The sequence below is a fragment of the Rhinopithecus bieti genome, unplaced genomic scaffold, assembly GCF_001698545.2.
Source record: "Rhinopithecus bieti isolate Rb0 unplaced genomic scaffold, ASM169854v2 scaffold_6708, whole genome shotgun sequence".
Classification (NCBI taxonomy): domain Eukaryota; kingdom Metazoa; phylum Chordata; class Mammalia; order Primates; family Cercopithecidae; genus Rhinopithecus; species Rhinopithecus bieti.
The window spans coordinates 5896074-5922635 of record NW_016806329.1 but is presented as its reverse complement, the minus strand read 5'-3'; the positions used below and the strand labels follow the sequence as shown (position 1 = coordinate 5922635).

The window sequence follows — 26562 nt, the reverse complement described above, 5'->3', positions numbered from 1 at the left end:
GATATTTAAGCAGAAATATCATGTGATGCTTCTGATAAATGTTCTTAAAGGAAGGTTTTTTATTCTTATTCTTGTCTTCCTCCTTTCTTCTGGCTGTAATGTTAATAGGATGGCTTGTGTTCAAGCAGCCCTCTAAAGACATGAGTTGGAAGCTATGTACTGAGAAGCACAGAGCAACAAGAGAAAAGTTTGGTTCTTAACTCTGAAAGCTTGATAAACCTGGGACAGTCAGCCAGGGAACTTCTTCCATGTTGATTTTTAAGCCAGTGATATTTTGGGCATTTCTTTTACCTGCAGGAAGAAAATAGGCTGATTTTATATAATTTGACCATTTAAAACCTAGAATATATTCATATGCAGTTTTTACAGTTCAGTGTTTAAACTTAATTATTTTTCATTTTAGTTTTGCTTCTCTATGTTTTATAAATGGTAAACTTATTAGCCATTCTGTGGTATATAAAAGTTTCACTTTTATGTTTTGTTTTTATGTTGGCCCAACCTCCATGTTCAGCTAAATACACTAACATAGTTTAAATTACTGCATGTCACTGGGAATCCAAGTTAGAGAATTCCTTTTTCCACATTTTTAATAAAACTTGAGAAATGAATAACATTATAAGCACTTGAAAATAATATTCACTGACTTATCATGTGTAAGCCCTGTCGAAATGTTTATTTTCCTATGTCTCTACTGAGCTTGGAAGACATTTTAAAATGATTCCATTAAAGAAATTTTAAAAATTTTTGAAATATCTATTTACTTGAGACGTTGAAGAAAACATAAGCATCTACCTTCCCCTTTTTAGATCTCATATGATATGACAAATACATAGAAAATTAGAGGAAATTTTAAAACAGTACTCTAAATTGAGTAAAGGTGCCCTCCATGAACCAGGAATTGGCAGATTTCAAAAAAGCACACTCATAAGAAATTGCAGTTTTTTACGTGACCCTGAAAAAATCCATTAATTATCCTAATTTGGAGGGGTACAAACTGCAGAAAAGAGCAGGGTATGAGCTCAGCAGGAAGCATAATATTTCATTGCCAACTTGCTGTTGTGGCTCAGTAGCAGCACTTCTGTTATCTTCTGCATGGCTTCTCACTCTTCAGCAAGCAAATTAGGACTCATTCACATGGTGATCCAGTGTTCCCCTGGCACAGCAAGATAGATGGCAAGCCATTGTGCCAGCCCTCCAATGCTCTATTTCTATCACATTGCTTCTCTCCCATTGACCAAACCAAGTCCCTGGCTAATCCCAGATTTAAAGGATAGGGAAATAGACTGCACCAATTGTTGGAAGAGCTGAACAGTACATTGCAAAGGGGCGGGAATACCAGAATAGGAAGAACTTTGTGGCTATCTTATGTAATCTGCCGTGCTGATCAGTTAGACTAATAAACCAAGAGAGAAAATGAAGGACAATAAATTCAAATACCTAATAGAGATCAGGCTGTTAAGATAAAAAAGTAAAGTTGGATATAGTGCCTATGTACACAATGTACTTGAATTGTGAGAGCTAACATGAATTGAAGATCTCATGGACTTTCCAAGGGGGCACTGTCTCTCAGATTAAATGAGTTGCTTGAAACAGACTCCAACGATTTTCACATAAAATTGTAACTTTGAATTTCTTTGTAAACTCTACTAATTTTGAGTTCTGGCTGAAGTATTTTAAAACTGTGGTCAAACATAAACACATCTGTAAGTTACTTACGAATCATGGACCATCAACATGTGAGTTTTGATAGAGAAGACTGAAAGGATAACATTTTAAAACTTTATTTAATATAATATAAGTAGCATAATTAATATATATTTGTTATAAATATGTGTCCTACAGACAGTGAATACCCATAGGTTAATTATAAAAATTGATAATATATCATGTGCCCCCCAACCTCCAGAATTTATATACAGCGTAAGTAATACCTAACAAATTACCTGATTAAAATACAATAAAATTAAGATGAGTAACATTTTAAACAAAGACAAAATCTCAAACCACTTGGAAGTAAAAACAGCAAATGAGAAAAAACTCTCATACACTGTTTCTAGAGCAAAGAGGAAATAAAAACTAAAAGTATAGACTATTTAGAAAATAATGATAACAAAAGCACTACATGTAAACTGTTCTTAAAACTTTGCTTACAGAAACATGTTCCTCTTTAAACTCTACTTAATTATTAAATTAAAATAATTTATCAAGCCTTCAACTCAATAAACAAAATAAAAACCATTAGTGAAAATGCATTAAAATCTATATTTTAGAATTCATAAATCAATAGGATTAACTGAAGGGAAAAAACAGTTCTTTGGAAAGATGTAAAACAAAAACAAACCTTTGGCATGTCTGGTTTCAGAAAATGAAATGCATAAATAGTGTCAAAAAAAGAATGTGTACACCATAATTAAGAAAAAGTTTCACAAGCATGATGGAACATTAAGTACAACTTTATCTTAATTATTTGAAAGAAACTTATGACATGAATTATTATCAAGGAAAACATCCCATCATTAAAATTGACTCAAGAAGAAATAGAAAACAATTAAATATATGTGCAATATGACAAAAATGTAATTTGTTTACAAACAAATTAGTAATGTTATATCCTACCTGTTTTCTTCATTTCAGGAAAGAATAGACCAAATGATTAAGACATTTCATAAAAGTTACCCAATTAATTCTGAAAAGCTAGAGTAATTCCCAAAAGAATGGCTGACAAAGAAATCACATACAAAAAAAGAAAAAACATTCAATATCACTTACTAAAGTAAAGATATTACAAAATTCTTTTGGATATGAATATCCAAAATCTTAAATGTCCTTTCATATTTATTAAATCAGCATATTATAATATAGTAACGTATTACCAAGCAGGGTTTATTACAGAATGAGCTTCATTCAACCAAAAGATAACAGGAGAATCTTTAGCAAAATGACTAATAGTAAGCAAAGTTGGAGACATGGATTAGATAATAATATGAAATCGTCATATGCTCTAAAAATGAAAGAATGGTATTTAAAAATCAAAGGAAAAGGGGAAAGTAGGGGAAAATAGGTTATTGTAATGCAGTTTAGGGAATAAGTGAGAGTAACAGATTTTATTTAAAATTTTCAAAAGGTTAACTGGGGAAAAAAGGAGTAAAGCTTTGTAAAAGTTGTAAATATTGAGGTAAAAACTATAATAAACGTGCAAATCTTTCTAGACAGCGAAAGAAAAATTACCAAAGAAACCAAGCTACATAGAAAAACACAGTAAATATAGCAAAATCTACATAATAATAAATGACATAAAGAATAGATTAAATAAGATATGTTTTTGGGATATGGATCAAACACTATAACCTCACAATATACAATAAAAATATATGTATCAGAAGCGGCAAAGAATATTTAAAGGAGTAATTAATACTCTTGGGCGGGTGTGGTAGTTTACTCCAATAATCCCAACACTTTGGGAGGCCAAGGTGGGTTGATTACCTGAGGTTGGGAGTTCGAGACCAGCCTGATCAATGTGGTGAAATCCTGTCTCTACTAAAAATACAAAAAATTAGCTGGGTGTGGTGGCACATGCCTGTAATCCCAGCTGCTCGGGAGGTTGAGACACAAGAATTGTTTGAACCTGGAAGGCGGAGGTTGCGGTGAGCCGGGATCGTGTCACTGCACTCCAGCCTGGAAGACAGAGTCAGATTCTGTCTCAGAAAAAAAAAACAAAAAAAAAAGTCTTAAAAGTTTATATCAATAAAAATGAAAAACTAGAAATAAATAGATTAGATTCTCATATCCAAATACAAAGTACAACAAATTTTAAAAGATGACACAAGGAAGATAATAAAAATTAAAAGAGAAAGTAATAAGGTAACTACCAGAAAAAATAGTAGATCAAGTTTATAAATTAAGTCCTGCTTTTAGAAAATATCAATAAAAGAGATAAATCGTTAGCTAATTTAATCAAGTAAAAACAGGATAAGTACAAACATACAAGGTAGGATATGACAAGGGAATAATAATTATTGATACAGGGGAAAATTTAGAACAGATTACTTTGCACACCTTTATGCAAATAAATTTGAAAAACCGAACAATACTGATAACATCTTTGGAAAAATATGATTTTCCAAAATTGACTGCTGTAGAGATAGAGAACTTAAACCAATTTTCGCAAAAAAAAAAAATTATCAAAGGACCAATCCACAAAAAAGGACCAAACGTAGAGTGTTTCACACGTCAGTTCAGTCAGTTCCTTGGAGACCAAATAGTTCCAATGCTGTTACAGATTGAAGGAGACTAAAGAGGCATACAAACTAAACTGGATTGTTAGGATAGGACAGAATTGGGAAGATTATAAAGTTGTAATATGAACTATATATTAATGTATGGCATTAATGTTAAATTTCTTAAATTTGATAACTGTATGCAGTGCTGTTAGAGAATATAGTTGTTGTCATTAAATACATCTTGAGATGCTAAGAAATAAAGCAATGTGATGTATGCAACATTTTCAAATGATTCAAAAAAGTATGTATATTCCTATATGTTTATATATTATAGAAAGTATATATGCTTACATGTATTTCTGTGGGTGCAGGTGTGGGGTGTGTGTGTGTGTGAGAGAGAGATAATGAAAGGGAGAGAATGCTAAAGCAAACGTGACAGAAGCTTAAAAATCTATGTAAAGTACATAACAAGAGTTCTCTACTGTTCTTTCAGTTCCTCTATACAATTTGAAATTACTTCAAAATTAAAATAAAGTCTTTTGAAATTTCAATTTCAATCTCAGTGTTTCTTAAAATGAGGAATAGAATGATAACGCCAGGCACAGTGGCTCACATCTGTAATCCCAGTAATTTGGGAGCCCGAGGCTGGTGGATCTCCTGAGGTCAGGACTTTGCGACCAGCCTGGCCAACATGGCAAAACTCCATCTCTACTAAAAGTACAAAAAATAGCTGGGTGTGGTGGCACACGCCTGTAATACCAGCTACTCAGGGGACTGAGGCATGAGAACTGCTTGAACCCAGGAGATGCAGGTTGCAGTGATCCAAGATCACACCACCGCACTCCAGCCTGGGTGATAGAGCAAGCCTGTATCTCAAAATAAATAAATTAAGTTAAATAAAGAAAGAATTAGAATGATAATTGTCTATCTCAAACTACCAACCTCTTAATGTTGAAACAGTATAAAGACAATCCCATTAAAATCAACAACAATGTAATAATGTCAGCCCTTACACAACTATTTGATACTATGCTGAAATATTTATGTTTGAGATGAGTAATCTTTGGCTACCTGCCCAAAGTCGTGTATCATTGACTGACAGATGTAAGACTTGAATACATTCTTCCTTCTTTCTTCCTTCTCTCTCTCCCTCTCTCCCTCCCTCCCTCTCTCCCCCCCCTTCTCTCTCTCCCTCCCTCTCTCTCTCCCTCCCTCTTTCCTTCCCTCCATGTGTTTCTGTGGGTGCAGGTGTGGGGTGTGTGTGTGTATGTGTGATTGAGAGATAATGAAAGGGAGAGAATGCTAAAGCAAACGTGACAGAAGCTTAAAAATCTCTGTAAAGTACATACAAGAGTTCTCTACTGTTCTTTCAATTCCTCTATAAAATTTGAAATTACTTCAAATTAAAAAAATCTTTTTGAATGTTCAATTGTCCAATCTCAGTGGTTTTTTTAAATGATGTGAATAGTACATTGATATCGTGCTCATTGTGTATTATCTTCTCATTCATGTGGCTCTTCTACATCTGTTTTAATCCTCTTCTTCTCTCTCCTCTTGTCCTCTCCTCCTCCTCTTCGCTTCTTTCTTTTCTTCTTTTCTTTCTCCTCTCTCCTCCGTCCTCTCTCTTCCTCTTTCCTGCCCTAAGTCTCTCTCCCTTCCTCCCTCTCTCTTCCCTCCTCTGTCCTTTCCTCCTCCCTTTTTCCCTCAATGTCCCTCCTTCCTTCCCTTCCTCCTTCCTTCTTCCTTCCTTCTTCCTTCCTGTCTTTCTTCCTTCCTTTCTCTTTTTTCCCTTCCTTCTCTGCCTCTCCTCCCATTTTTCCTCTCCTTTCTTCCTTCCTTTAGCATTTCTTCAATCCTTCTACTTTCTCCCGGCAAACTGGAATCTTTACACTGTAATATTATTTGAAGCACCAAAGAAAATCAAATAATATTAAGAAAACTATCACAGAAATTTCAAATATTTACCAGACAGTTTCATTCTCTTGAAGCAGCAAGAGAAGGAAACAGATAGTTTCAGAAAGTTAGAATAGGCACAGAAGTAGAGCTAGTACTTGTCAAATGTGTGCCAAAACTCTTCAGTAACTTTTGCTGCTGCTTTTTGCAAAAAATATTTAAAGTTGGAATGAATGCATTTCCTGAGGTAATATGTGAATTACTGCAAGCAATATGTACAAAACATGAAAAACAGGTGATATTTAGTTTGGAATTGTCATATTCAAAATCAGAAATAAAATGTTCATTCTGATAGAGCAGTGAGTTTGATTTTATTCTCAGATAAAATTACAGAATGGATTATTAATCAGATGTGTTTTAAATGATTAAAACAGCAGTTCATTTTTTTATAGCATTAGCTATTCGTGAGCAAATGAATATCTGATTAAATATGTATTTTGAGTTCAACAGTGCCTTTTACAAAGCACTTAAAACCCTATAGGCAAACGTGGCTTGATGGCAATGTAGTAAAGAATATTTATAGGTGATTGAAAAGCCATATCTAAAGTGTTAACTAGTGAGCTATCATCAAAGTGCATAGAACTTTAGAGGCATATTGCCATACTTTGAACTTGCCAATGTATGTACTTTACTAGTAATGTGAATAAAGAATTAAAGTCTTGCTTCTCAAACTTCTGAATGGCTCAAACCTGGTAAAATAAAGTTGACATAATGAATGAGAAGTATAGATTACAGTAGATGTGAAAGATGCAAAAGAACCAAAGAATGAGATTACCTAGACAAATATAAAATCTAACATTTGTTTCAATTGCATAAGACTATGTGGGCTACTAGTTTGATAGTGTTTATTTTAAAAGTATTTTAAAATTTTATTTGACCTTAAATTTAGGATAAGGTAGTATTAAAATCACCTAATGAAAATGATTTGGCCTCCAATTTTATTTAAAAGTGTATAATTTATATCAGTTGAAGAAACTGATTAAACTATGTTCACAGAAGAATGACAAGTATTTTGAGGGATAGAAAATCATCACATCTTGGGAAAGGTTTAAAAGCTTGTCATAGGGCAGATCTATTTAGAATGATAACATAATGTATGGATGACAAAACTAAGACATCTAATAAGGAGTACAAGGAAGCAGGTATTAATTCATTATAAAATCAAAGTTTTATAATAATTAGAATATTTCAAATGCAAATTTTCATCTTAGAAAAGCAATTGAACTTGGTGTAATGTTAAAATAATGCATGTAAAACACATAACATGACACTTGGTATATAGGTATATAGCAAACACTAACTAAATGCATAACTATTAATCTTACCAATATAATGTTCTTAGCATTATATTCAAGAATAAATTAGATCTTTAGTTGTTACATATAATCATTTATTTCAGATTAAATTTAGAGTAAATGTGTTTCAATTTCTCTAAGCTTCTAAGATTCAGTGATTATATTGCTTATTAATCATGTTCCATTGTATAATCCATCCATCTCCTTTTCATGACTTGAGAGAATGCAAATCTTATTATATCTTCTCTCAAGGAAAATATTATGACTATATAATTAAAATAATTTTAAAATGTATTTATATTCCAGCTTTACTGCTAGTCCTAATCAAAATTTAAATAGTCATTTTACATTAAATATTTGACATATAATATTTTGTAATATATTGAATTTACTATAGTAGATGTCANGCATTAGCTATTCGTGAGCAAATGAATATCTGATTAAATATGTATTTTGAGTTCAACAGTGCCTTTTACAAAGCACTTAAAACCCTATAGGCAAACGTGGCTTGATGGCAATGTAGTAAAGAATATTTATAGGTGATTGAAAAGCCATATCTAAAGTGTTAACTAGTGAGCTATCATCAAAGTGCATAGAACTTTAGAGGCATATTGCCATACTTTGAACTTGCCAATGTATGTACTTTACTAGTAATGTGAATAAAGAATTAAAGTCTTGCTTCTCAAACTTCTGAATGGCTCAAACCTGGTAAAATAAAGTTGACATAATGAATGAGAAGTATAGATTACAGTAGATGTGAAAGATGCAAAAGAACCAAAGAATGAGATTACCTAGACAAATATAAAATCTAACATTTGTTTCAATTGCATAAGACTATGTGGGCTACTAGTTTGATAGTGTTTATTTTTAAAAGTATTTTTAAAATTTTATTTGACCTTAAATTTAGGATAAGGTAGTATTAAAAATCACCTAATGAAAATGATTTGGCCTCCAATTTTATTTAAAAAGTGTATAATTTATATCAGTTGAAGAAACTGATTAAACTATGTTCACAGAAGAATGACAAGTATTTTGAGGGATAGAAAATCATCACATCTTGGGAAAGGTTTAAAAGCTTGTCATAGGGCAGATCTATTTAGAATGATAACATAATGTATGGATGACAAAACTAAGACATCTAATAAGGAGTACAAGGAAGCAGGTATTAATTCATTATAAAATCAAAGTTTTATAATAATTAGAATATTTCAAATGCAAATTTTTCATCTTAGAAAAAGCAATTGAACTTGGTGTAATGTTAAAATAATGCATGTAAAACACATAACATGACACTTGGTATATAGGTATATAGCAAACACTAACTAAATGCATAACTATTAATCTTACCAATATAATGTTCTTAGCATTATATTCAAGAATAAATTAGATCTTTAGTTGTTACATATAATCATTTATTTCAGATTAAATTTAGAGTAAATGTGTTTCAATTTCTCTAAGCTTCTAAGATTCAGTGATTATATTGCTTATTAATCATGTTCCATTGTATAATCCATCCATCTCCTTTTCATGACTTGAGAGAATGCAAATCTTATTATATCTTCTCTCAAGGAAAATATTATGACTATATAATTAAAATAATTTTTAAAATGTATTTATATTCCAGCTTTACTGCTAGTCCTAATCAAAATTTAAATAGTCATTTTACATTAAATATTTGACATATAATATTTTGTAATATATTGAATTTACTATAGTAGATGTCTAATTATCTTAGCTATTTGCAAATAATGTAAGCATAAATATACTGATAAATCAAGAACCTTACTTTAATTATTGACATAATTATTCAGGATATTAATCTATTATCATTGCTATAAAACAGTCAATTTTCATATTGCCATTTTCTTTTTATTATTTAAATACCTCTCTTGGGAATGCAGACAAAAAGATGGAAAAGATTTATAATAATTAGGTAATGTAAGTTTAGTAGGGGCTCCATCTTTATTTATTCATATATTCATAGCAAGTATTTATTGACCATGAATTCTATGCCAGAAAATGTGATAGGTAATTTTTTTTTAAAGTCACAATCCTTGCTTTCATGGAGCTTATGGCCTAGTGGAGGAGTCAAACATTATCGAAAAGATCACATAAACATATGTAAGTTTACAGCTGTCATAATGACTGGTAAAATGATGGATGTAAATTTCTGACAGTGTAAATAATAATTATTGTTCCAGTCAAAGAGATAGTGGATAGCTTCCCTGTGAAAATGAAAATCAAACTGACATATAATACATAAATAAGCATTTACTTGAAGTTTCAGGAGGGTCAATCCAGACTGTGAGAATAGCATGTACAAAGACCATACATCAGGAAGAACTGCTGGAAGGGAAAATGGTACAATATGAATATGTTAAAGCAGGTTGGGGATAGCCTACTTAAACCTGTGTAGACCATGTTTTTAATCTTTCTCCAAAGAGCAATGCAAATTCATTGAAAATTTTTGAAGTGTGGCAGGAGACAGGATCAGATTTGCTCTACAGAAAGACTACTTTGGCTACAATAGGGAGATTGAAGAGGAAGAAAGGTAGATTTCAGGTCGTCTTACAAGGAGCTGGAACCTAGGAAAATGATGAAAGCTGGAAATAGTAGAGAAATGAATGGATATTAGGATTCTCAGGAGGTAAAATCAATAGTGATAGATTTAATAGGGGGCACAGGCTGGAGAAGACAATGAGGCTAGCAAGTTTTATGACTTATGTAAAAAGACACCATTCATTAAAGCAGGAGATGTTGGAAGAGGACTAGTTGAATATCATGAGTATGATGTTGGCTAGGTTAAATGTTAAATTTGAGGTATTTTCGAGTCATTTAGCAGAAATGTCAATTATGTAGTTGAATAAATCAGTCTAGACCCCAGAGCTCAGATACACATCTAGAAATATACATTTGTAAATCATGTGTAGATGGGGACAATAGCAGTAATGAACACAGAAGAGCTCAAATGAGAAAAGAATGTAGGCCCAAGTCCAGAGAACTGCTAACATGAACTTGAAAAAGGAACTGAAAAAGAGGTGCATGTTATGTCATGAAATTCAAGGGAAAGTTGTCTTTGTGATGCAGGGAGAGATCATCAGTGCTAAATGTCAAGAGACCTGATCAGATGAGCTTTGACGTATATCTGCTATGTTCAACAATACAATAATTAAGAAGTACTTTTTCCATGAGGAGTAGGGTACCCAACAATATGGGAAAAAAAGAGTCTTCTCAGAGTGACTGGGATATATAGAGAGAAAAGGTGGTAACATGGAGTAACCAGAGGGTAGAGGGAAGGGCTCAATCTCTTTGATTTCATTTTAACAAGAAACAAAGGATCTTTTAATGGGAAATCTAGTTAATAGGATGATGTTGAATGCATCAGACAGGGACTTAAATATCTGAAATGGAGGTTGATACATTTACTGATGGAAGGTTAGTCTTAGGAAAGGGGACAGCTCCTGTATTGTGGAAGCAGATAAATAGAGTAGACTGCATATGGACTACAGGTTGGAACGTAGAAATAAGTATGAATTTTAATCTCACATCTTCTGTGTTCTCTATGTAATAACAGTGGGAGTAAAGATGTGAAAAGTCATTGTAAAAAGTGGACAAGTGAGTTTACCAAATAAATAAAAACCTAAGAAGGGTAAGAATAAATTGTTGTCTTTGATTATTTCTGGTTATGTTGTTTATTGACATTTAGGAAATTTTAGAACTGTCTTTCTGAATTAGTGGTCCTTGGCCTTTTTTAAAATTTTGCTTCAGTGCAGCACCTCTAATGTAAGGAAGGACTACCACATACTCATTATCCATTACAGTGTTCTGCTGTATCATTGATTCTGAAGGATGGAGTGAAGCACCTCTTTAGGAAGGACTATACAAAACTCAGAGACAGAAAAGAGAGAGTGTGTGTGTGTGTGTATTTGTTGGAAAAAGTTAATTATATGATTCTGATATGCTTTCCACAGGGAGGCTAGAAATTTCTCCTTGAAAATAGAATAGCCAAGTGTTGAAAATAGAGCAGAATTTAGGAATTTGTTTATAGATATATGACAAGTAATTGTTAAATTTAATAAACAGTTTAGCACATGCAAATAATCAGCTCCCTTTTCCTAAATAAAAAACTTTAGATATTTGTCTTCTATTTTAAAAATTCACTTTGTGAGATTTAAAAGTATCCATTATTAAAATCAGTAACCATTCCAATTTATAATCATTTAAAAGTAAAACATGTAATTATTTATTAGAAAAATATTTATGAACATTTTATGAATACTATCAACATGTTGTCAGTAAATTCCTCCTCAGGTGGAATTTTCTGACTTCGGTGGAGTCATTAAATGCTTTGGGTCACTAGTGATCAATTAGTAAATTACTGATCCATAGTACTTTAATGGCCTGAAAAAGTAAATGCATCTTCTGAGAGCCTAATTGAATCTTAGAGAGTTATTTATTCATCATTAAAATCAAGATAAATGAGTCAGCTCACAATAATGATACTGAACAGTTACGTTCATTTCACAAATAGATAAACTAAAGCTCAGAAAAGACAGGACAAGGGAGTTAAACATCCAGGTTAGATTTTCCATCTGAAAAGACCCAATTCCCAGTATCTTGCTATAAAATTAAATATATGAGTTTGAAAGCAATGTTTTTCTGCAAGTTCATTTTCATATAGTGTTATTAAGTTTGATGCCATTCAGTTAATAATTGTAGATCCATGGTACATATACTAATATGATCTTGTTATAATGTAAATAGTACAGTTTAAACAGCAAAATTTCACACTTTTAATATAAAAATTTTCCTGGAACCAATTATCCTAAGTGCCTACTATATGATTCATTAGGAAAACGAATGATAGCTGCAATATGGTAAAATGATTATGAGCACAGACTTTGGAATAAGAAAAACGTAGCTTTAATATCTGGCTTCTGTACTTACTCGCTGAGATCTAAACAAGTTACTTAAACTTCTAAGGTTTGGTTTCTCCACTTATGAAATGGAGAGGAAAATGCATAATTCACAGCTCATTGTAAGGACTAAGTAAAAAAAAAAAAAAAAAATCCTTAAATACTTAACATGGGGCCTAGCAACAAATATATATGAACTTGGTACACGCAGACATACAAACACATACCTGCTTACCTTTAGCTAGAATATTTTTTAAAGCATTATTACTTTGAGACTAGATTCATCCAAGTTGGTTTAGCATTCTACTGGGCATGTTACTTTTCGTGTCTTTCTTGGTTTTTGTCCCCAAAAGCCATAAAACAAGTTTTATCTTCTTTCATGAAACAATTAAAAGAAAATAACGAGAAAATGTTTAAAAAATAATTTACTAGTGTTTGTGTTTGTCTGGAAGGGACATCCTGCAGCTTTGATCACAGCTGAAGATCATTACTTCAAACAAGATACATCTTTTAGATATTTAAATATGTATTATCATATTATGCAATTTAAATGTAAAGCCATCTACCCTCTGCTGTACTGAGATTCTGTTATATTTTAAATAAGTAAAATAGTAAACTTTAGTGCTATCACTGAGAATCTAAGAAGACACATTTAAAAAGGGATTATTACTCCAAGAATTATCTTTTTTAAATCATTAATTGTTCATTAAAATATTTCTGAAGTTTATGCCATACAATCATGTTAGTGATCTTTGGCATAGACAACTTAGTGCTGTAAAAACTAACAAATCTGTTTAAAGCCCAATAATATAAATTTCTATGCCGAGAAATATAAACCAATGGTAAAATGCCATGTTGAAGTTTCTGAATAATCCACCTAATAATTTACATGTTAAGAACATGTTGAATATCTTGGGAACATGTTCCTAGAAAGGATTCTCCAGTATAAGCTTTTCCTTTACTATTAATGATGACTTTGATAAAAATAACCCAGGAAAAAAAGACGATTTTCTCCCTGTGTGATCTGTGTCTGAAATAGTCTTCACTGATTTTACATGTGTTGATAATATGAACAAGGTAATTTGTCTGACTCTGATGGGGCAAGATTTTCAGTAAGAAATTCAGAATTTACACGTGGCTCTTCTGTAAGAAGTCTTTGCAGTGTTTTCAGTTTATATAAAAAGATTTATATTGCCTGAGGCCTCTGTTTTTTTTCCTCGAGGCAAGCTGAAGTGGCACAAATGAAATTGTTTTTCACATTGTTAATGTATTCCTTTCTCTTTCAATTTCTCAGAGAGCCGACATAGGGATTTCTGCTTTAACCATCACTCCTGACCGTGAGAATGTGGTGGACTTTACAACACGTTACATGGACTACTCAGTGGGGGTACTACTTCGAAGGGCTGAAAAGACAGTGGATATGTTTGCCTGTCTTGCACCATTTGATCTCTCTCTATGGGCTTGCATTGCTGGCACAGTCCTTCTGGTGGGTCTACTGGTCTACCTCTTGAACTGGCTTAATCCTCCACGGTTACAAATGGGATCAATGACGTCTACTACTCTCTACAACTCCATGTGGTTTGTGTATGGATCTTTTGTACAACAAGGTAAGGAGCAAAACTACATTCTAGTATTTTAAAAAAAATAGAATGTGATGTTTCTAATGCCATGTATTTAGTTAATAAGGTTCTGTATCTGACATCAATAAGTGTTCTAAAGGGTCCTCACAGCAATGCTCAGAAAAGAACATTTCCTGCTCCCTCCTAGTGGATCTCAGACACACCAGGTTTCCAGCAATAATGGTTCATTGTCTTTTGATGCAAGTTCAATTTCATCAACAAAGGCAAAAGTGAGTGTCAAAGGTAAAGCTCACAAAAAACATCAAGATCCGATTTTTCTCTCCAAACTCTGACTTTCTGAGAAATAGTCTTACTAGGATGAAACTACTTATTACCAGAGAAGGTACTATTTAATTATTTACATATGTAAGAAATGTTAGGATTTGTTCTTTGTTCAGACACATTATTTCATGCATTAAAAATATTCATTGACATTGAAAAGACTGGTTAATTTAAGACTGATGAGAAATTTTATGTTTTATCTTTCACTTTGATATGTAATCTTTACTGGTGATTTAACTTACAATTTCACTATTTTCTAGAGAATGTCATTGCTCTGTTATTTAATATCCAATCTTCCCAATTCTTTAAACTTGTCTGATTAATTATTTGGCTCTCACTCTTTCAAAATAGAATAATATTTATTGCATTCCTTACTTGACACTTGCCTCATAGAGAATGAAATAGTAAGAAAATTGATAGTCTCTTGCAAGCTCTACACATATATTGAAGAGGAGAGATGTTTGTTACAGTGGAGACATTATACTTTTGTGCTAATACTTACAACTCTGAATAACATCTTACTTTTTATTCCTATTTTCTGTTGGACCTTCCATTAAACTTCATTTTTCTATTCTAATTTAACTAATCAAAGATTAGTCTAGAACCTTCATCTCACTTGCCCACTTCTAATCTAGCCCTTAAACCTTTTATAAGCATGCTTTTCCCTCTACCTTTCCATATCCAGGGCTCTAAGTTTACCTGTTACTGTATATTTTTCACACTTTTAGTTCATTCATTAATAATTAACTCAGTAAATATTTAATCCACACTATCTAAGGAGAGCTTTGCTAAGAACTGAGTGTATGATGGTGAGCAAGAGGGGCTTTGCCATCATAGTGCCACAACAGAAGTCTAATGAGACATAAATGTACAAACATGGGATTACAATTGTGGGTAGAAAGTTCTGTGATAGGATAAGCATAGACTGTTAGGAGAACATAGGTGTAGAAGAGCTTAATATATGTTAATGTCACAGAGAAGGCTTTTAAAAGTAACACTTTATATAGAGAGACAGAGTTAACTATGGAAACAGCTTCTTGAAGAAGATGAATGGAGAAAAAGAGACATAAATGGTTAGGATGGAATTTCAGAGCAAGAAGAGAGAAATTAAGATAGTCCAAGCAGAGGGGAAATAGTAAAGATGAAGCTGAAGCTACATTTGTTATTATCAGGAGTTTGAACTGATCCTTGAAATGATCAGATATTTAAAGATAATAAACAGGAAAATACAGGTTCAAATTTTACTCTAGAAATGTTCTGGTTATAATGTAGAGAACAGATTGATAAGTGTTCACAATAAGAACAGATTGTGAAAAGTGAGACAAATTAAAAGACTGTTGTAATAACTGAGCAAAGAGTTGGTGTGGCTTGCTCAAAGGTAAGGTAGCTTTGGGAGTCAAAAGGAGAGTAATGATGAAATGGAATCCGTAGGTTTTGATTAGCTATAGAGTGGTGGGGGGTCAGTGCTGAAGAAAAAAAAAAGGAGATAAAGTTTTATCCTAGGTTTTCGAATAGAAAATTATGTATATTGGATGTTGATCTCATTTACTGAAAAAATAAAACCGAAAAAAACATATATGACAGGAGAAATGATACGTTCATTCTGCTGCACATTGAGTTTGAGCTATGTCTGAAACATTCAAAAGAGTATTACTAATGCGTGCTTAGTGGTTTGAAATACTTGTCAGATGCACAAAAGAGACATCTGGACTTAATATATATTTAGGAGATACTGGAATGTAGGAAATTTTGAAGACATGGGAGTGAATGAGATCACACAGAGTAGTTACTCTTAATTGCAAATTCCTGGTTGAGAACCACTGGCCCACACAAAGCCTAGGACAGAGCTCTAAAGAAAGGAATGGGTAGAGGAGCGCTCAGTGGTGCCTCATAAGGAGTGACTAGAAATGCACAAATGAAAATCAGAGCAGCTAGTAGTATACATTTGGTTGACTGTGTTAAACATTTCAAAGGATCAAATGAAATTAAGGCTTGAAAGGTTTTTGTTGGATTTAACGAAAAATTTATTATTGAAGCAAAAAAGGCTTGTCCTTGCCCTATGATGTCTGAGGTTTCAGCCAGGTAATTCAGAGTCCAGAGGCTAAAATCATCCAAAGGCTTGTTCACTTCACTCACATATCTGGTAGTTAATGTGGGCTGCAGACTAGTGGCTTCAGCTTTTTCTCCACTAGGGCCTCTCCATGAGGTCACTCTGCATGGGATAGTTTGACTTTCTCACAGTATGGTGGTTGATTTCTCCACAGAAAGCATCCCAATTAAAGAAGAATGTTATGTTCCAGGTTGAGAGTCATAAACTTGTGTGATGGTGTGAGTTCCTCTTACAGAAAACATCCTGGATGTACCCACCTCATGGGTTTTTATGAGAATTAATGAGTGGTTAAAATTGTGAAGTTCTTAGATATAACTTATATAAATGTCACATAAGTGTTTACTAAATAAATAAAACATAATGAATTAAACTCAGCTGCAGAGAGTTAGGCATATGTAAAAAAGGGATAACAAGAAAATTATTTTAGATCGTTTTGATGTAGATAATGATTGAAATAGTAGGTCGTGGGGGACATGGAACAACTATAAATAGAAGGACCAAGAATGTGAATGTAATGAAAACTAAGAGTAGAAATTGACAGAGTAGGCCTGGCATGGTGGTGCATGCCAGCACTTCGGGAGGCCTAGGCAGGCGGATCACCTGAGGTCAGGAGTTCGAGACCAGCCTGGCCAACATGGTGAAACACTGTCTCTACTAAAAATACAAAAACTTAGCCAGATGCAGTGGCAGGCACCTGTAATCCCAGCTACTCTGGAGGCTGAGGCTGGAGAACTGCTTGAACCTAGGAGGCAGAAGTTGCAGTGAGCAGACATCATACCATTGCACTCCAACTGGGGCAACAAGAGTGAAACTCCATCTCAAAAAAAATTGATAGAATTGTTAGTAGTAGAAGAGAGTAGTAGAAGTCTCAGTAATATTACAGGAAAAGAGTGAAAACATAATTATAAATGAGTTTGGAGCCTGTATTTATAAAATAGGGCACCTAAGCCTAATTTTTTTTTGAAATGTAATAGAGGAGAACAAGTTGTAGTTATGTGAATACAAATTCCAAAAGTTAAGAGTTGGTGAAGGACTTCAAAGCTGATTAAGGAACTGAGAGATTAAAGGGTTAGGTGAACCAGCTGTAATGATGATTTGGATTAGACTGGAGAAAAAGAAATTGAGCCATGTGTCAAAGTTGTGAATAAATAAGGAAGGATGACAAGGATGTTGATAGACATGAGCATTGACCAGAAATAGGAGGTGATATAGCTAGATATAATTAACTTCTATTTTCATCTTACTGCTTCCCATTTATTCAATTTTTCAGTGCATGATTTCAACAACTGCCAGTACGCTGATGACTCCCAGATCTACATCATCTATTCTTGAACTTCAGATTTGTATATTCAACTGTTACCTAGGCAACTCTCTGACTATACCAGAGGCACCATAAATTTGAACATGCCAAAAATGGAATTCATTTTATAATTTGAACCTTCTTAGCCTCTCACATTCTCTATTCCAGCTGATCCACCACCAACCATTCAGACTCATGTTAGAAACTCTGAAAATAACTTTTGATTTCTTCCTCTTTCTCATCTTGTATATCCAACCATGATCAGGTCCTGTCAATTTTATCTACTAAATATTTCTAGAAGTGGAAATCTCTTCTCATCTAGAAAGATTAGCCTAGATTGTCACCTAGATTGTCACCTAGATTGAGGCTCCCTCATTTTTCACCTGAACTATAGGAGTCTCGTAATAAGTCTTTCTTCTTCCAATGTTGTCTCCTGCAAATACACGATTCACATACTTGCATATATACCCAAGTTATCCATGCCATGGAAAGATGAACACATAATTCCCATTCTTCAGATATTTTTTTGGCTTCCCAATGCCTGCAGTTTAGAAGTCTGAGTTCTTCAGAGTATAAACAATATTCCATCACCTGACTCCTGTCCAACGCTCAGTTCTCATCTCTTACCATTTATGCCCCACATTTAATTGCCCAGTTACTCCAAACTGGTTTTTGTCCCTGACCATAAGACAAGACTCTTTCCTACCTCTTCACCTTGCATCTGTTCTTTCCAATTCCTGGAGTGCCTTTGTTACCAACCTGATTAGACTCTACTCCCACTCCCTGCCTTTATACAGCAAGTTCCTATTCATCCTCTAATTTTTTCTTTTATTTCTCTTCTTTCAAGAAGTCTTTCCTGGGATTGAGAACCATCTCCTATACTCCTCAAGATGTATTTATCATAGTACTTATCATCCATAGTGTAATTTTTTTTTAACATGTCTCCACCTGAGTCCTTTGAATATAGGATAGTGTACTATTTAATCTGTGTAGTCTCTTTGCTTATAGTTAAGTGCCTTGTACATGTTAGGCATTTATTAAATTCATATTGATAAATTAAAAGAATGGATGCTAAATACTTAACTAAATAAAACATGGAGGTTAACTGCAATATTTTGTTTATTAAATTATAGTCTCAAACAAAATACTAAAATTGTCCGCAAATGACTTAAAACTCACTAAACCAAAAAGAAATTTATTTGTAATGTCCCCACTGAGTTGTTGTAAAAAGCTAAGAGGAGAAGTTTATAAGTAAGGCATCTTCTTAGTTGAAGCCTTTTTTGAAGATGTTGACATGCTTATGAATTCTTTCTGAATGTTTTTGGCTTTCTGAATTCTTCCTCCAAGTGACCAAATTTCAATAAGTTTTGGAGCACACCCAAGAAAAAAAGATAAATAGAATTACCCATATGGTTAGCATGCTTTTCTAGTTCTATAAACACGCAACAGATAACAAAAATTATAAATATGTTAAATACCTTTCTATCCCACTGCTCCCTTAAATGAGTTGCACAGCCTGTAGGTTGATTGTACATTTATACAAATTTATAATGACAGATAATGCTGAATTGCATATGATTAGCTACTTCATCTTTGAAAAGCTGCTATTCTTCCACTTGCTAACAATGAAAAGGTGAATTCATTAAAAGATACTGAAAGCATCTTTATGCTCTGATTAAAAATAAATTAAGAAAAGGCTTATAAACCCTATGAGAAAGAGAATCAATCAATGACAGTGTCCATGTATAGGCAACTGAGTTGGAACTGGTGATAATTTCCAATAAAAATACAGTCTTTTAAGAGGAAGTACAGCTGTTATTTCAGAATTGCAGTCTTCATTGAGCCACTATACCAGATTGAATAGGGATAAAGAGGCATTTCATGTGTTATCAGACAGATTTCTAAAAAAGAGTTCAGGGACAGCTAAAAGCAGAAAAATGTTAAATATATGTGAGTTGTTTATTAATCCTGACATTTTAAAAAATCTGTAACTTCAAAGCATTCCGGAAAAATAGTTCAGGGAATCCAACTGTGCAAAAGCAGTATGGTCCATTATAGAGATAAACTCAGTACATCTGTTTCACTGGAACATTAAGAGCTTGTGAATTAGGTTGTAAAATGCACGAATGAGAGACCAATTTTATACAAGTTTTGTTGTCATTTTATGTCCTCCCTTATCTCCATGTCTACATACATCTCCTTGCAATTAATATTCTTAAAGGAAATTGGATTTGATTTTTAGAAGTCTCTTATGTTTAGTTTATTGGCAGTGACTCTTTCTATCATCTGGGCTCCAGAGGACATCATGGACTTCTTCACAAGAGTAGTTGTATGTAATTTGCTTTCTGTTTACATGCAAAGGGAAATTTTAGAGTTATCTTCAGATATTTGTGTCTGATTATGGGAAACAAATATTTCTAGTCATGTAAAATATTTGAAGCAACTACATATATGTTTATTTAGCAGCAAGCATTTATTAAGCACCAACAATGTGTCAGGAACATGAGTAGCAAAAGGAAAATAAGGAATAACTCTTAACTAGGGTTTAATAAATATTTCTTGAGTATGCTATGTACCATACCTGGCCTATATGTTTTGAGTATGACCCTAAATAAGAAAGACATAGTCCTTGCAGGAGTGTTCAACATCACGCCAATGGATCTTAACCAAATTGAGATCAAAATAAACCATTTCTGATGAGAGGAGCAGCCAGAATTATTGAAAAGAATAAAGAAGGAAAATTCCTTTGGTAGTTTTCTTAAACATCAAATAGCTCCACAGATGCTAGTGATGAGTAGAAAGCGGGCCTTTAGGAGTGTTAGAAATACTGAAAATAATTTGATGCTGTTGCACAAGAGTTAACATAAAAGACAACCCACTGATTTTGAAATCCCAGGACAATTTTTGGAAGAAAATAAAGAGTTCTTCCTACTGTCAGATGGATCACACTATTATACAGAATACAACTCTCTCATATCCACAAAAAGAAGAGTCAGACATTCTTTTCTGTTGAATTGGGCAACAGAAGAGATTGTTGAGAGACCATCTCTTTAAAACTTTGCGTAGAAGAATAACTCAAAAAGACATCAATTTTAATAGTGTAGATATCAAATATATGAAATTTACCAATGTCCTATTTACAAACTCTCAAAGGATTCAAGCCTTGGAATGCAGTAGCTAAAGCCATTTCTTTATATTGTTATCTAATACTTCACATTCAATTTGAATATAACAAAAATGACATTGACTAGCTCTGTGGTTTACTGACCCTTGTGAACAGAGGAAAAATGAGAGTAATTCCCCGTGACAGGTTAACTCGACTACAAAGACAGGTTTTTTTCTACATTCTGTTCTTACAGGTATTAAAACGGCTCTCCATAATTTTTATTTAGGCTTAAACAACATCTCTTGTTGTTGTTAATTGTGATTGGCAGTCCTTAATAAAGGGACCACAATGCATTCTGAGTGCTGTCACATCCACCTGAGAATTTCCCCACGCTGATTTAAAACATGACAAGGTGCCCATTTTCTTTCTTTTTATCACACAATTCTTCACAACTAATAAAAAAAGTTGAACTTTCATGCTGAAAGTGAATGTTCAAATTCTACCAATAGTCAACAGTAATTTGTTTACTGGAAAACAGTGCCATGATTTTAAGCTGTGAATGCATTGGTTTACCTTCCCAATGAACTGTGATGAACTTCTAAACAATTATGCTATGAAATATATGCATACTATATGGCCTTGAAAATTATTTAGCTTGATACAAACTCCTCATGACCTGAGTCAGAAAATCCTTTCTCATGTTCAACTGGGCTTTTGAAGAGTTAAAATAAATCAAAGAACATGAGGCAAAAATCATATTTCTGCTTATAAAGCAAGAACTAGCACAATCAACATCTTCTTTGACTCCTTTGAACTACCTGTGAGTATGTTCCATAATTAAAAGTACTATTTTAGTATTTAACAAAACAAAGAAGCTGTTTCCTAAGAGACACTAAAAAATTGAAGGGTGTTTTGAGAAACTATTTTTAAATCTAAATTTAAATGATAGAACAAGCAGGTGCTATAGATTCTTTAAAATAGTGTTATCTGACATCTGAGTAGAACTCAGTGTTTTTACAGTACCATATTACAATTTCCTTCAGCTTAAGTAATAAAAATGGGAACAAACATCCCCAACATAAATTTATCCTAAAGCTGATTTAGGATTGGTCTAAGTTAAAGTATTGGGCTCAAGGGACAGCAGGTGGTGGTACAGAACATAATTTAAATTATTTCAAATATAAATTTGAAAACTAAATTTCTGTTTGACGTGCCCAAACCTGAATCCATTTCCCCTTTGTATATGAATATGTAATTAGAGGTTTAATAATGATGGCTGTATTTATAAAGCATAAGAAACTGACCAGAGCCTTCAAAAACAAAGTCAACATGTTTTGAAAATTAAGACTCTTAGCATTTAGCCTAGCTCTAAAATGCATCCTTATAACCCAACTATCATGAACATGATAGTATATTTAAAATTTCCATTGTCAACTTTAAAAAATTATTGGTCATAAAGTCCTTATGACATTTTGTTAAATACCCTTGAAAGTGGTACAAACTTTTCTTGATTGTTTTTCACAATTATAAAGCAGAAAAATTTCAATGTGTAATAGAGAAGTATAAATACACATTATGTACCTCATTATATATATCAATGTCACTAGTGAACTGCATTTTTATGGCAGCTTTTTTTGTGTCAAAATTTTAGAAAAGATAAATGCATGACCCACCAATGCACTGTAGACACATAAAATTGTTCTCTGATTTTGACTGCACCCCAAATTTACAGAGTCTCTTTATATTTACAGCCCTGTATCTTAGACTCCAAATTAACAATCCATTTGGGATCACTACACAGTTTATTCTATCTGTTTCAGTTGTTTTCTAGCAGTTAGTGTTTATATCCACTGTTTAAGCTCTACTTTAGCACGTCCTAAAAGTATATCTTCTGCTTTTACTATTTTAAATTCTTCATTCCCTGGTAAACACCAACTTGGATATTAAACAAGAATTGTTTAGTCACAGAGGTGAATAAGCATGATGGCTGTTTTCATGGAGCTTAGAATATACAAGTGACACAAAATAGGAAGCATGCAACTCCATCATAAAATCACAATTATCATGCTAAGGAAACACAAGACACCACGAGCATGGAATTCACAGATATCCTGCTATTTAGCACACTGCAACTGGGTTAAATACATACTAAGTTGTGTCACTGAAAGAATGGAACACAGACCATGAACCAATTTTTTACCTAGTCACAAAGGAAGAAACAAATTGTTCAAATAACTCACTGGATCTTTGCTTCAATAGAGTGTTGGATTATTTAAAATTTTAGTTTATAAAAGTGTATGATTCAGTAACATAAACATCTAATGAAATTACTATTTTCATGTCTTTGTGTTTCCTTGAGAGACAGCTCAGTTTACAATCCTGTTTTTTACCACTTACTAGCTATATGATATTTGACAAGTTTTTTAACCTCTAGGTGATTCAGTTCCCCAGATAATAATTACTGACTTCATCAGGTGTTTGAGAAAATTAAAATAACTTATGGATATAACACTATTAGAACTGTATTCATGACATAAAATAGGCACAGAACTTTGTAGTTATTATTTCATCACTGTTTCTGAAGGCCACAGCAACAGATAGAATCAGCCATATTGTTTAATCCTTCTATATTCATCATTTACTTCCAGAAAATAAGCATTAGTTTAAAAAAGCATAGTGTAATCAAGCATAAGAAAATGTATTAGGAAAACTTGTTTAGCTAATGAAAATGTTTATAGTAAAAACCATATGCTAATAAACTCACAATAACTTTATGTCATTCAAGCAAATATGAAAACCACAAAACATTTTCCCTGTTTAAGCATGTCATTACTACGTGTTTTTGTAATAGACTATAGCCAGGAATACAAATTAATGAACCCAAATTGAGTGGAATTATAAGTTGTGATTCAAGATGTTTGCAATTGATATAGTAAATCCTTTGGGTCTCATAAAGACTTAGATTTTGGGAGGATTAATACCCTATAAAAACAGTACACTTAGGGATTTGTTTTGGGAATTATATCTTGAGGTTTGCAACTAAAATAGCACAATATTAAGCATAAACATTACAGGAAGGCTAATTATTCTAAACTAAGCAATGTTCACAAACTGCCACTGATAGAAGTCTGAAACCATATGGGCTTTTTCCAGTTAAAATGATGATGATGATGATGATGATGATGATGATGATGATGATGATGATGAAATTTCTTTTTAATTTTGGTGTTCTCATAGTATTGATGCAGGGCAGGCAAGCCCCAAAGTGGAGCTTAGCCTGCTGGGTTCTTGGTTTTGCTCAGGAAAGAATTCAAGGGCAAGACAGAGGTAGAAGAAAACTGCTTTATTGAAGAGGCAGTGTTGTTACAGCTCTGTCACTGCCCCTGTAGAGCAAGGCTACCCTCTGGGCAAAGAGTAGCAACTCAGGACAGTTTTGCAGTCATACTTATAACCCACTTTTAATTGCATGCAGATTAGGGGACAGTTCATGCAGAAATTTCTAGGGAAGGGGTAGTAACTTTTGGATCATTGGGTCATTACATGGAAAGGGGCGGTAACTCCCGAGTGTCGCCATGGCGATGGTAAATTGACTTGACAGGCTGGTGGGCATGTCTGATTACAAGCTGCTTCTGCCCTGGCCCTGTTTTAGCCAGTCCTCAATCTGGTTCAGTGTCTGAGCTCTGCCTCTGGAGTTGAATCCCACCTCCTACCTCAGTATCAATATTAAAAACTAAAATGTTTTATAATTTTAAAATATGTTAATAACTATTTGATAGTTTAATATGTTAATAAAACTAAAAACAATCTTGTCAATTATATATAAACATAACCTACGTTAAATATGGATTCAAAGCCGTTAAGCTTAACAGAATTACTGAACTCTGGTTTCATTGTAAACTTAAATGTAATACCTATTGTAAATACCTATGAAATACAATTTAACATATAAGAAAGTTATAAAGCGTCTTGTTAAGTATCTATTCCCACAATTTTGTGTTATTGCAACACTAAAATATACCACGCCAGATCTGAAAACAAATTCTCAATAAAAGTGAATTTTGTGACTTTGATCTGAGAAAATCAAAGTTCATGATAGTATTCTGAGTTCAGTTTGAAGCAAAGAACATGCCATGCCAGATTGCAGAAGTTGGTTCTGGATTTAAACCATCTTTGACATTATTTAATTAATATAAACAATCTGAAAATAATTTATACTATTAAAATTATTGAAAAGGAAAATTATCTTTAGAAGTTTTTTCCAAATATTGTTTTAATACCGATTTTGCTGAGAACAATGACCAAGTTCCTAAATCAGCAACCAATTTTGCCTAAAATAATTTTAAGAAGTCTGTATTGCATATAAAGGTGATTCAAGCTTTGTTGGCTTTTAAATTTTAAAATAGTATGACTTCTTCACATAATTATGTACAAAGCTATAAGGAACTGTTGATGGCATTCTATTCTAACTTAGATCCTCTTTCATACCATTATAGTCTCTTCTAAATATAAAAGTAATTTTGCTATATCAGCAGGGACTGTCCACAAGTACCATGCTTCTGTGTTATCGTTGTACTGATTAAAGGGTTAAGTCCACTTAGCCTTTAGTCCTCTGCCTTACATCACCACCCAAGGAGTGCTATAATCCTCTAGAAATGCATTGCCTGCAGTGTTGCACTGCTTAATAAATCACTCTATCTTATTTATCTTTCTCTTGACATATATCTAGCAGCAGGAACCATTATCCTGTGACACTGTTAAGTTCTATTGACATTTTCTCTTAATTACACTAATTTTTACACTGGAAATAAACTTCCTTTATTTAATGCTGTCTTAAACAAAGGAAATGTTAAACTTGTCATGCGTGCATCGTCATATTTTGAAATAAGTGAAATGTCTTTGTTACCTTTCCAGAAGACCAGTTTATTCTGCTGAGAAAGCAAGTTTGTACTTTGCATCATTTCTTCTAAACTCATCAGACATCTTAATGAATATATAAGAGCCCCAAAATATTTGTCTGAATTCCTATGTGATACATATCCCTTCAGTCATTTGAACAAATTTTACTTAGTTTCATAAATTGAGAAAAGCATTTTTTTCATATTAAGCATATATTATATATCTTAGAACCAAGCGTTTTGGGTCTAAATTAAAGATCATTCAACACTTAGTGTATGTAATGTGCCAGGCACTATTCAGGCTGTTGGGGCTATATTTGTGAGAAAAACACACATATATTCGTGCCTTCATGGAGCTCATCTTCTAGTAGAGGGAGACTGGTAACAAATAATAGCCATGATAAATAAATAAATAAACTACATATATCAGAACTCAAATGCTATAGAAAGAGTAGTTCAGAGTAAGGAGAATTGGAAGTATGTATGGAACTGTTAACAATTTTCAATTTGTTGCAGTAAGCCTCTTTGAGACTTTGATATTGAACAAAATCTTGAAGGATAGGAAGGAATACGCTTTATAGATAGATATCTGGAGGAAAGATGATAAGGTATAAGGAAGTGTAAGATGCAAAGTTTCTGCTTGAAGAGGCCAGAAGGATAGTTTAGTAGGAGGTGAGGTCAGAGAGGTCCATGAGTTCAGATGAGATTGACCTTTGTAGACTTTCCCATTTACTCTGAGAGGAGTGGAGAATTATGGAGTGCTTTAAGAAGAGAAGTGACAGGACAAATATTTACACAAATATGTAATTGTAATGGAAGGCATTGACAAACTTTTCTAGACCTATTCTATTTTCCACATCTTGCAT

General features: G+C 33.1%; 1 protein-coding gene across 1 annotated transcript in view; it reads left to right on the top strand.

Annotated features, from left to right (window-relative positions):
• The window catches only part of GRID2 (glutamate ionotropic receptor delta type subunit 2), a 723504-nt gene that overhangs the window by 406239 nt on the left and 290703 nt on the right, over positions 1-26562 (top strand). The window contains exon 9 of the mRNA XM_017875509.1: positions 13679-13991. Within this exon, the coding sequence (XP_017730998.1) occupies positions 13679-13991 (313 nt within the window). The remainder of the gene's footprint in view (positions 1-13678; positions 13992-26562) is intronic.